The sequence below is a fragment of the Petaurus breviceps genome, unplaced genomic scaffold (genome assembly GCF_028583685.1).
Source record: "Petaurus breviceps papuanus isolate PSGF00001 unplaced genomic scaffold, PetGlider_PUasm1.0 188, whole genome shotgun sequence".
Lineage (NCBI taxonomy): Eukaryota > Metazoa > Chordata > Mammalia > Diprotodontia > Petauridae > Petaurus > Petaurus breviceps.
The window spans coordinates 4,673,422-4,685,714 of NW_027185804.1; the positions used below are offsets into that span (position 1 = coordinate 4,673,422).

The 12,293-nt window shown below is 36.0% G+C and overlaps 1 protein-coding gene and 1 long non-coding RNA gene across 9 annotated transcripts in view; one reads left to right on the top strand and one right to left on the bottom strand.

Annotated features, from left to right (window-relative positions):
- IPO7 (importin 7) overlaps window positions 1-12,293 on the top strand; it is a 63,691-nt gene that overhangs the window by 28,125 nt on the left and 23,273 nt on the right. Inside the window, exons 2-6 of the mRNA XM_069091203.1 lie at window positions 1,037-1,118; window positions 4,097-4,250; window positions 5,282-5,440; window positions 8,536-8,692; window positions 9,093-9,182. Coding sequence (XP_068947304.1) covers window positions 1,037-1,118; window positions 4,097-4,250; window positions 5,282-5,440; window positions 8,536-8,692; window positions 9,093-9,182 — 642 coding nt within the window. The remainder of the gene's footprint in view (window positions 1-1,036; window positions 1,119-4,096; window positions 4,251-5,281; window positions 5,441-8,535; window positions 8,693-9,092; window positions 9,183-12,293) is intronic.
- LOC138163740 (uncharacterized) overlaps window positions 1-12,293 on the bottom strand; it is a 255,265-nt gene that overhangs the window by 8,110 nt on the left and 234,862 nt on the right. The gene's annotated exons all lie outside the window — the stretch shown is intronic.

The window sequence follows — 12,293 nt, forward strand, 5'->3', positions numbered from 1 at the left end:
CTTTTCTTTTCCTTCCTAGAGAATCATTCCTATGACAGGATGAAGAAAAAAATAGTTAAGCAGAAATAACCAATATAACCATCAAATCCACTTGATTATGTTCCACTCCCATAATCTTTGCATTTCTGCAAAGGCAGGAGGGAGGGACCTTCTTACCTCTCTTTTTGGGGCCCAGTTTAGTGTAATTTCACATTAATCTTAGGCTTTTATTGTTATTCCTTATATTTAACATTAATTTACTAACATACTTTTCCTTGCTCCACATCAATTCATGTCTTCCCATGCATCCCTCTGTTCATATTATTTTTTACAGCAGTGCCATATTTTGTCACATTTATGTACCAGTTTGTTTAGGTCTTCTTGTTTCCACTTCTTTGCCACTAAAAAGGTGTTAACTATTTATTAATTACATAATTAGTTATGTGCATATTCATTCTTTCAATCTTCTGGACTTTTTACCTAGTAGGGGATGTCTAGGTCCATAATAACTTTCAAGCCATTCCTAATATTTTCCGTATCCTTTTTAATGTCTGTTAAATATATCATAATTTAATATCTAGATACTGATTGTGTAATTACTTTCATTCAGTACAACTTGTCCACATGTAAGTACCAAAGGAACTAATTTTTCAGAGAGGGGAGTGATCATACCTGGGTAGGTTCATTAGGGAAGGTTCTAAGGTCTTAATTTTAATTTGGGCCTTGAAACAAGCCAGGCAGAGATTACTTAGATCCATTTTTGAGGGAGCAAATGGTATTAGTAAAGGCTTAAGGTAGGAATATGTGAGGTGTATTTAGGAGACAAGGAGTACAACAGACCAGTTTGAGTTGAGTAGGGTGATATTGTGAGGGGGAGAGGAGTGTCCTTTTCCAATAGTCTGAAAAGGTGGGGGGAGGGGTGCAGATTTTTAAAGGCTAAGAAGTACTTGATTGGTGTTCTTTAATTTTTATTTGGTTGAACTAACCACCATAAGTATGCTTAAATCTTAATCAGTTGTAGAAGCTTTAAAATGTCATCATTTCCTTTGCTTTGTAGGCTCACAAGTCCGTGAACTTTGTTTCAACTCTGCTACAAATCACCATGTCCGAGCAGCTGGATTTACCAGTGAGACAGGCAGGCAAGTTTTCAGAGACCTTTTTCTTTTGAATGTGCAAATGTTATTTTAAATGTTCACAATTGAATTGACTTACCTAATCGCATGTCATTTAATGGTTTTTCTGCCTATTGGGCTAAGATCCAATATCCTGGGTCACGAATGCTTATATTATCAGAGGCCCAGTGGGAAGGACGTCATTTCAACTTAAATGCCTCAGTTTATCCCTAGAGACAATGGTATAATTCCAGAAAATTAAAACATTTTTCCATAGTAAATGTGAGCTTGGAATGTATTAATGTAGTTTAGAATAGTAAGTCCAAGGAGTCTTTTCCATCATGTATGTTTTTGTTCTTGATTGTATCCTGTGAAGGATGATTAATTTGAACATCCAATTTTGAACATCCAAGACTACTTACTTATTGAAAAATTCTTTGTGGAGCTAACTTAAAGTTTGCTGTTTTACCAGTTTTCGTTCTCAACCTTATTTTACAGATAAGAAAAGTTCAGAGTGGAAGAAGTAGGAACTTGGTTTACAGTCTGTACATTCTCTTATAACATAAAGGATCCAGGCTTAGTATTCTCAGCTGATTTTGGGTGCTTCCTGTGGACTTTGTCACGTTTATTTATTCTCTTGGATGACAAATAAGGGTCATTTCAGATCCTAAGTAGTGGAATGTAGGTCACAATTTCTGATGAAAGTTGGGAATCTCCTTGGCTCTTCAGTAGATGTGACTAAATTTAAGAGACTTGAGAGTAACTTGCAGCAAAATTGAATCTACTTAAGTGAGAAAATTAGTTTTTGATGAAGAACACCAGAACACCTTGTCTGTTCTTTCTGACTATTTAAATGTGCATAGTACTTGAGTTGCAAATAGAAGGAAAAGTGGCAATAATTAGTGTCACTTATCATTAAAAGAGTCAGACTTTAAATTTATTTTTGAATCTATTTTGAAACAGGTCAGGCCCCTGCCTAAACACAACTAATACTTTTCTATCTGATTCTTTCTGATAACTTGCATTTGCATTTGTAATTAAGATCTTTTTCACATGTCTAAGCACCACTATAAGTCTGTGTTCTTTTGTATCATTTTAGTTAAGTTCTGTAACTAGCAACAGAAAACTTCAGCATTCTGATTGCTGGTGTGATCTATAATTTACCAAACAGTGAAAACTACCTTTAAATCTGTTGGTATTCTAAGTTACTTTTGAACCAAGATTGCACTTAGAGCTATAAGACATTATAGTATAAAATATTTTCTTAATGGTTACAGTGAAATAATCTTGATTATCAAAACCACATGGCAAATGAAGTGATTTTATTTGGCACTATGTTGAAGGCATTGAAGAACACCTTATTTAACAAATTACCTATAATTTAGAGCAGTCTTGCAAACTGCCATTTGCCCTTGGCAAGGAGAAGTTATTTTTTTCCTGATCTAATACCTTGAAATCTTGCTCTCCTCAAAAGAATTATATATTCATAGCATTTTCTTTTTTTCTTTAAAATTTATTTTTAATTTACAACATTCACTTCTACAAGCTTTTGAGTTTTTTAAATTCCCTGCCACCCTTTTCCCAAAACAGTGTGCAATCTGATATAGGCTCTACATAACCATTCACATTAGTCATGTTGCAAAGAAGAATTATAACCAATGGAATGAACCAAGGGAAAGAAACAAAACAAAAAAGGAAGGGAGCAAATAGTATACTTCCATCTGCCTTCAGACTCCCTAATTGTTTCTCTGGATGTGGATAGCATTTTCCATCATGAGCCATTTGGAGTTGTTTTAGAAATTTGGCATTGCTGAGAAGAGCCAAGTCTATCAAAGTTAGTCATCACTCACTTCTGTTTTAAGTGTGTACAGTGTTCTCCTGGCTCTGCTCCCCTCACTCAGTATTAATTCATATGTCTTTCCCTATTTTTCTGAAGTCTTGCATGCTTAATAATTTCTTATATAATAATCCAATTATTCCTATATTCCAACATTTCTGTACCACAACTGGTTTAGCTATTCCCCTATTGATGGGCACCTCCTCAATTTCCAGTTCTTGGACACCACCAAAAGAGCTGCTATGAATAGTTTTGTACAAGTGGGTCTTTCTTGCATTTTTATGAACTCTTTAGGATACAGCCCTAGAAGTGGTATTGCTGGGTCAAAGGGTATTCAGTTTTATAGCTCTTTGGGCATGGTTCCAAATTGCTCTCCAGAATATTTGGATCGGTTTACAACTCCACTAACAATGTATTAGTGTTCTAATTTTCCCACATTTTCTACAGCATTTATAATTTTCCTGTTTTGTCATGTTAGCCAGTTTGACAGATGTGATGTGGTACCTCAGAGTTGTTTTGATTTGCATTTCTCTAATCAATAGGAGGATTTTCTAATCAATAGAATAGAATGCAGTTTTTTAATCAATAGAAGAGCATTTCTTCATATGACTATAGGTAGCTTTAATTTCTTTCTCTGAAAATTGCGTCTTCATAGGCTTTGACCATTTATCAATTGGGGAAAGACTTATATTCTTATAAATTTGACTTAGTTCTATATATTTTAGGAATGAGGCCTTTATTAGAGACACTGGATGTAAAAATTCTTTTCCCAGTTTTGTTTCCCTCCTAATCTTGGTTGCACTGGCTTTGTACAAAAACTTTTCAGTTTAATGTAATTAAAATTATCCATTTTGCATTTCATAATGTTCTCTGTCTCTTGTTTTGGTCATAAGTTCCTACATTCTCCATAAATCTGACAGGTAAACTCTCCCAGTTTGCTTATAGTATCAGACTTTATATCTAAATCCTGTACATAGCATTTTCTTTAGGTTACACTGTCAACATAGCAGAATTGTACTTAGTCAACTTCTAAAATAGTGATAATGAGGCTGTTTTGTTCTTAAAAGAATCAAGGGTAGTCAGAAAGCACTTCAGTGATATATGAACACATAAAGGGGCTAGTCATGTACATAACTGTTCTTTTGTCCACCTTCCTGATATCTTTCAGGTGTTATCTATTTGAAAAATATGATAACTCAGTATTGGCCTGATAGGGACACCACACCAGGGGAAATACCTCCTTATACAATTCCAGAGGAAGATCGACATTGTATCCGTGAAAATATTGTTGAAGCTATTATTCACTCCCCTGAACTTATCAGGTATTTTTAAAATGTTATTCATTGTTTTAGTAATATCATATTTGCTCTGTCTTGGTCTTAAAAATCACCATTCCCTTCCCCCCTCCCTTTAATATTTTGACATTTAAATAGCAGAGACTCTAGAAACCAGTGTAGTAATAGTATGTATAGTTTTATGGTTGTAAGGTGAAAAGTTCTTTTTCTATTCAGCAAATATATCTGTTAAATCATTCTTACTAAGGAATTCTGTGCATGGTTTGTTTTTTTTAATTATAATGTTAGGCAGTTAGTGAGTTTGGGGGGTATCATTCTAAGAAATTATTGAGGAAGTTAACAAGTATCTGTTTCTATTAACTGCCTCTTGGAAAGGAAAAAATACTGCAAAACCTTGTAACATGGGTGGAGTCAAGCTAAACATATTCTCACAATGTCAGTTAGTTGTTTAGTTGCAGAGGAAGTCCATACTATCCTGGGATGATCCTCCTTAGTCACTAAGACAACCAGGAAGCCTAATATCACGTTTGATAATAATACATTATATTTTATAATTGTTATCTTTTCCTTGTTTTACAACTCAATTACATTTGAGGATCCTAATGCTACTTACTTTGCCTTTGCACTTAATCATATTCTGTGTGTTTCTTTCCCTCAGTACTAGCTTTGAAGAGGGGGGATTGTGGCCCTTTCTATCTTTGCATGTCTCAGGGTTTTACATGTGCTTTCACATATTACAACAACCCTGTGAAATAGGGAGAACCTTTTTATAGGTGAGGAAAGGGATTCCAGGAGACAGCTAGTCCTTGATTGCCCAAGATTTTCAATGTCCTGGCCCTGGCTCTATCCACTGGACCCATAAAAGGAAATGAGCTTTGGGTGACTGTTTTAGTTACCTACAGGATCTGCATCCTTCAAGATTAAATCATGATTTGAAATTTTATATATATATATATATATATATATATATATGTTGGATTAACAAAATGTATACTAATTATTTGATGCACTCTTCATGGCATTTTTTTTCCTATTTATGTGTCTTATTTGACTTTCAGGGTACAGCTTACTACGTGTATTCATCACATAATCAAACATGATTACCCAAGCCGCTGGACTGCAGTTGTGGACAAGATTGGTTTTTATCTCCAGTCTGATAACAGTGCTTGTTGGCTCGGAATTCTTCTTTGTCTATATCAGCTGGTGAAAAACTATGAGTACGTATGTCAGTGTCTAACTATGGGTCATATACTTGGAAAAAAATCTGAGAGTGTCGAAATAAGGAAATTCAAAGGGGAGGCTTAAACCTTCACAGCATTTGTTAAATACATTAAGACACATACTTTTGAATTACTGAATTAGGTATTGAAGATTTGGTATTTTCCATTTGTAATCCTGTGACTCACAGCTCATGATTCTTGCCCTTTCCTTAGTAACTACATTTGAACCTAGAACCATTTTGTTTGTTGTGGCATTACTTCTACTCCACCTTTCAAACTATGACATAATCTGTTCCTCCTATTTCTATATTATTCAGTCCACCAGACTCCTTACTATTTGTCCTGTGACACTTTATCTCCTGTGTCCCTGCTTTTACCCTGGCTGTCCCTCCTGCTGACATGCTCTTTAAGACTTACGCAGCTCAATAGCCACCATCTGCTTGAGCACCCCCAAGCTACTAAGGCTGTTCCCTCCCAGTATTTTTTCCCCCTGAATTCATAGATATGTCTCCCCATAGAATGTTGACTTTTGTTTTTGTGTCTCTGGTGCCTAGCACATAATAAGACCTTAATACATGCTCCTTCAATTTGTGGAGTGAAGTTCAACTCCTAAGTGTGACAAGAGTTGAGAGGCAGATGCCAGTGTTGCATGAAGGGCTCACAGAAAAATGGCCTCTAAGGAGAGCTAATTAACGAAAGGATAGGATTTCATGTTTAGATGAATAAGACCAATGGGCACTGCCAGGCAGGAGAAATTATATTTGGATGGCCATGGGGATAACCATTATGTCTATAGGATAATGAAAAGAAGGATTTAGTGATGAGTAGAGATAGTAGAGACATGGGGATCAGATTATAGAGTCCCATAAATGGAAAGAGGAGCAGGAGTCTGAAGAAGTTCCTAATTTAGTCTAGTCTACCACCGATAGTCTACTAGGTCATAAGAATCAAACTCATTTTTTTTGCCTTTTTTTTTTTTTTTTTGAGGAGGTAAGGTAGGGCAGTTGGGGTTGTGACTTGCCCAAGGTCACATGGCTAGTAAGTGTAACAAGTATCTGAGGCCTGATTTGAACTCAGGTCCTCCTCACTCCAGGGCTGTTGCTTTATTCACTGTGCCATCTAGCAGCCCCTGAAGCTCCTCTTCTTGTTCAGTTGTTGTTTGTAAATTGACGAGATTTCCTACAACTTAGAAGTTTATAAAACTTACAGGACTGGTTTCCTTCATTGAGTTTAATAGTTTCTATTTTCTAGGCCCAAAACGTACATGATTATAGCATGGCATCTTGAAAACTATGTGAAATTTTACTAAGAATATTAGGATGTGACCCCTAGGGCTGTAATGTGGTACCTCTGAGATCTTGAAAGCATATGTAAAGTTTTTCCACCTTCTCTTTGTACCAGAGAACAAGTCTGAATTGTTTCTTTTCTTTTATGGGGTGTTTATAGCACCTTATTGTAAAATTTAGGTTAAATATTTGGTCATACTGTCATCTGCTAGCCTTCAAGAGTCATCTACAGTTTCCACAAAACACCCCCATAACTCCCCTTTAATTTCTTACACCAACCTTGTTGAAATCTCAACAGGGAAAGTGGCTAGGTGGAAGGGATTGTATAACTGCATTTAAGTAACACTTATTGGTATAGGATATATCTGCATTGACTAGATTGTAAACATCAGCTCAATAACTTAGTTTAAGGATTTAGTTAATTAGTTTAAGGATTTCTCCATAGCCAGAATTTGCATTCATAGAGTATAAAAAGCAGCAGTAGTCACCCAGAAATGGAAATGACTTCATTTTATAGTACAGAGAATTATGTTGCTCAGAAGAAATTTCAGTCCTTCATTGTTACAAGTTTTATCTAGCCTAAAGACTGATAATGTAGATCTTTTTGTTATATACTTTTAGAATGTCAAGTGTGCATTATAAAAATTGTAAATTGACTTGCCAAAGAAAGGTGTTTTTCTGAGTTGTGTTGTCTCAAGGATCAGCCTTACCAAGTGTGAAAAGGTGTACACATTAGCTAATTCAGTTTGCATACTTAAAATAGTCTCCATGCTGTTGGTCACATCCCCATGTTATTGATTACTCTTTACCAGTTACCTTATTTCAAGAATAACTGTTTCTTGAGTGTTGGTTTGGTGATGCAGTTTACTAATTTTAATCTGTGTTTGGTACTGCCCAGAGTTCCTTTATTTTAGTCCAGTTTTACTTTGCTGCTCGGTCTATAGGAGGCAACTTTTTAAAAGTCTTTTGCAAATGCCCTATTTTGCATTTGTTAACTATAATTACTATAGCTGTCTAGGAAAAAAGCCAGAAAATAAAAGGAAGTTAAATTTACTTACAGTGTAGGGTTTGTTCAAGGCATTTACCCTTAAATTAATTTTCTAAAAGACAAAAACATAAGTACTTTTTTTTTTTAAAGCAATTGGGGTTAAGTAACTTGCTCAAGGTTACAAGGCTAGTTATTTTGTGTGGGTGCCAAGTATCTGAAGCTGGAATGGATGCCGGGCTGGCGCTCTTACTGTGCCACCTGGCCGCCCCAAAACATAAGTATTTCTAATGAAATAAGTGACCTAGTGACTAAAGTTCTGTTTTTTTCTTGAAGTTGAAAGATTGTATTTTACTGATGTGTAAGAGATTACTACAGCATTTTAGCAATAAAGCTCTGGATTTTTGGTTAGAAGTGTTTTGAGATCTGGCTTTGCCAAAACACCAGTTACATATTCTTGGTCAGGCCCATTCACTTCTGAGTCTGTGGTCTTATTTGGACCACAGAGTTGATAATACTGGCTTTATGTCTAAGGGTTTTCTCTTTTAAGTGAGAACTTGTAACCTTTACCTAAATGACATTGAATGAAAACTCTAAAGGATAAAAAACACTATAAATTTTTATTTCACAGATCAGCTACTATTGGAATTACCTGTCAGCATAAGTGTATCTTATGCTGTGTTTGAAATAACGTTGGTTTTCCTTAGGTGTTCTCAAGAATGATGTTTCTTCCTCATTAGATACGAAGGGTTTTTTTGTTATTTTTACATATAATTATGACTTTAAATTCTTATGGATTCTTTTTGTACTTGAATCCAAAGGTACAAGAAGCCAGAAGAACGGAGTCCATTGGTAGCAGCAATGCAGCATTTCCTACCACTTTTGAAGGATCGTTTTATTCAACTTCTTCCTGATCAGTCTGATCAATCAGTCCTCATTCAGAAACAAATTTTCAAGATCTTCTACGCCCTTGTTCAGGTACTCTGGACCCATTATTTCATTGATGTTCATGTCTTTCTTAGGAGTCTTGGCCATGATTTCCCATAAATCTTCTGTAAAGGATCTGCCCTCCCTTGGACACCTTCCTCAGGACTTGGTAGTAGCTTGTTCACATTTTTATTCACAGAAAGATAGTCTGAAGTCACTGTAAGAATCACTTGCCCTACATTAAGTTATTATAGGATAGGGCCAGTTATCTAAAATAAAGTAAGTTAGAAGATAAGGTTGGATATGTGTAATGGGAAGAAAAGATAGAAGTTGGTAATATTTCTACTAGTAGAGAACAGAAATTACAGGAAAAAAAAGTATTTTGATTGATAATTGAACGTTTTGTTGCAGTTTAAAGAAAAGTTGGACTTTTTTTTTCCCTCTTTTAAAGTATACTCTTCCACTGGAGCTGATAAATCAAGCAAATTTGACGGAATGGATAGAAATTCTGAAGACAGTTGTAAACAGGGATGTGCCTCCTGTAAGTGTGTGACCTCTGGGGGGATGGTGTGGGGAGCTTTCAGCTTGGGCTTTTGTTGGGGTCTGAATTATTTTCCTTTTCTTAAATTTACTTTTAGTTTGTAACATTCAGTTGCACAATTCCTTGAGTTTCAAATTTTCACCCTCTCCCCCTCATGGCAGCATGCAATCAGATATAGAATCTACAAATGCCTCCACATTAAACATTAGTCAAGTTGTAAAGGATTATAACCAATGGAATGAATGAGAAAGAAATAAAAAAAAAAAGCAAGTAGTTTGCTTCAGTCTGCATTCAGACTCTGTAGTAATTCCTCTGTATGTGGATATGTCTTTCCATCTTGCATGGCTGAGAGGAGCTCAGTCTATCAAAGCTAGTCATGAGACATGTGATGTGTCTGTAATTGTGTACAAAGTTCTCTTGGTTCTGCTCTCCTCACTCAGCATCAGTTTATAGAAATCTCTCCAGGTTATTATGAAGTCTGTCTGCTTCTCAGTTCTTACAGCATAATAGTATTCTATTACATTCATATACCACAACTTGTTTAGCCATTCCCCAATTGATGGGCATCCCCTTTATTTCTGATTCTTTGCCACCACAAAAAGAGTTGCTTGCTATAAATATTTTTGTACATATGGGTCCTGTTCTCACTTCTGTGGTCTCTTTGGGATACAACCCCAGAAGTGTTATTACTGGGTCAAAGGGTATGCAATTATTTATAGCCCTTTGGGCATAGTTCCAGATTACTCTCCAGAATGATCGAATCAGTTCACAACTCCACCAACAATGCATTAGTGTTCCAATGTGTCCACATCCTCTTCAGCATTTTCCTGTTTTGTCATCTTAGCCAATCTGATTGGTGAGATGCGGTACCTCAGAGTTGTTTGGTTTTCATTTCTCTAATCAATAGTGATTTACAGCATTTTTATATAAGTTTATAGATATTTTTAATTTCTTCCTCTGAAAACTGCCTGTTCATATCCTTTGATCATTTATCAATTGGGGAATGACTTATATTCTTACAGAGTTGACTCAGTTCTCCGTATATTTTAGAAATGAGGCCTTTATCCGACACTGGTTGTAAAAATTCTTTCCCCATTTTCTACTTCCCTCATAATCTTGGTTACATTGGCTTTATTTGTACAGAAACTTTTGTATGTAATCAAAATTTTATTTTTTTATTTTTTGTATTTTTATATAATGTAATCAAAATTAGACATTTTGAATTTTGTAATGCTCTCTAACTCTTGTTAGGTCATAAAATTTTCCCTTCTGCATAAATCTGAGAAGTAAGCAATCTGGGAGAACAAGTAATGGTTTACCTCTCAGATTTATGTATCAGTCGTTATACCGAGATCATGCACCCATTTTGACTTTATTTTGGTATATGGTATAAGATAATGGTCTATGCAAAGTTTCTGCCATACTGTTTTCCAGTTTCCCCAGCAGTTTTTGTCAGATAGTAAGTTCTTATTCCAAAAACTGGGGTCTTTGGGTTTATCAAACAGTAGAGTACTGTAATCACTAGTGTGTCTTCTGTACCTAATCTATTCCACTGATCCACTACTCTATTTCTCAGGCAGTACCAAGTAGTTTTGATGACTACTGCTTTAAAATCTGGTATGGCCAGCATTTATGTGTATATATATATATATATATATATCCCTAGCATTTCTTTTCATTAATTTCCCTGATATTCTGGACCTTCTGTTTTTCCAGATGAATTTTGTTACTATTTTTTCTATCTCTATAAATTTTTTTGGTAGATTGATTGGTATGGCACTAAATATGTAAATTAATTTAGGTAAAATTGTCTTTTTTATTATATTAACTCTACCTATCCATGAGCAGCTGATGTTTTCCCAATTAGTTAAATCTGATTGTATTTGTGTGAAAAGTGTTTTGTAATTGTGTTCATATAGGTCCTGAGTTTGTCTTGGCAGGTAGATTCCCAAATATTTTATAGTGTCTGCAGTAACAATTTTTTTTTTTTTTGCCTTTTGGAGGGCAATTGGGGTTAAGTAACTTGCCCAGGGTTGCAGGGCTAGTTTTTTGGTGTGGGTTCTGATGCCAGAACCAATTTTAACTCAGGTCCTCCTGAGGCACCACCTAGCCACCCTACAGTAACTTCAAATGTAATTTGTTTCTATCTCTTGTTGTTGGGTTTTGTTAGAAATACAGGAATGCTGAGTTTCGGGGCGGGGGGTTCTGAATTCTAAGAAGCATTTTGTTAGCTTTTTCCAAAATGTTTCCATTTTGTGTTAGAGGACCATGCTCCCTAGTAAAGTCTGCAGCTGAGTGCTGTCCATATTGCTGGTCTCCTTCTGCTATGTTGTGGTTGGTTGGACCCTGAGATAGCAGTTTCTTTCTTTGTTGGTCTTGAGCCAGTTTAAGGGAATTATAAGAAAGGAGGCTAGTTGGGCTCTGATTCAGATAATTTAGAGAGGATGGTCTTGTATGTGGGAAAAGATAATATGGTAATATCTGTCACCTCTTTGGTGCTTTGAGCTTGATTATAGATTTTATTGTTCTGAATCAGCAATTAAGAATATTTTTGTTGTCTTTAACCACACATAACAGTGTAGTACTCTAACCACAAACATCCCTCCACCTCATCAGTTTGTCACCTGCCACATGTGACATGCAAGAGAAGCTGTCCTAGAAGAACCTGAGGTGTGTTCCAGAGTGTCACCGGTCAGGCCATGTGTCCCTGTCAGGTAGAACCAGAGCTTTTCCAGCTTTCTAGCCCTAGTGGTTACCTGAAATTGCAGGGATAATAATATTTGAGTCTTGGCTTCCCTGAGGTCTTTTTTTAAATTTTTGCTGGGCAGTTGGAGTTAAGTTACTTGCCCAAGGTCATACGGCTAGTTTTTGTTTTAAGTGTCTGAGGCAAATTTGAATTCAGGTACTCCTGACTCCACCAGGGCTGGTGCTCTGGACCAGCCACCCCTTCTGACCTCTTGTTTCATGCATGAGCAAGTTTAGCCATGAGTGTCATCTGTCTGTGGTATAGACTGCAGACCTTAGTCCCAGAATTAGTTCTTAGGTTTATATATATATTTATACACACCTCTTAGAGTCAGAAAGCTGCACCTAGGTGGCCCAGTGAATAGA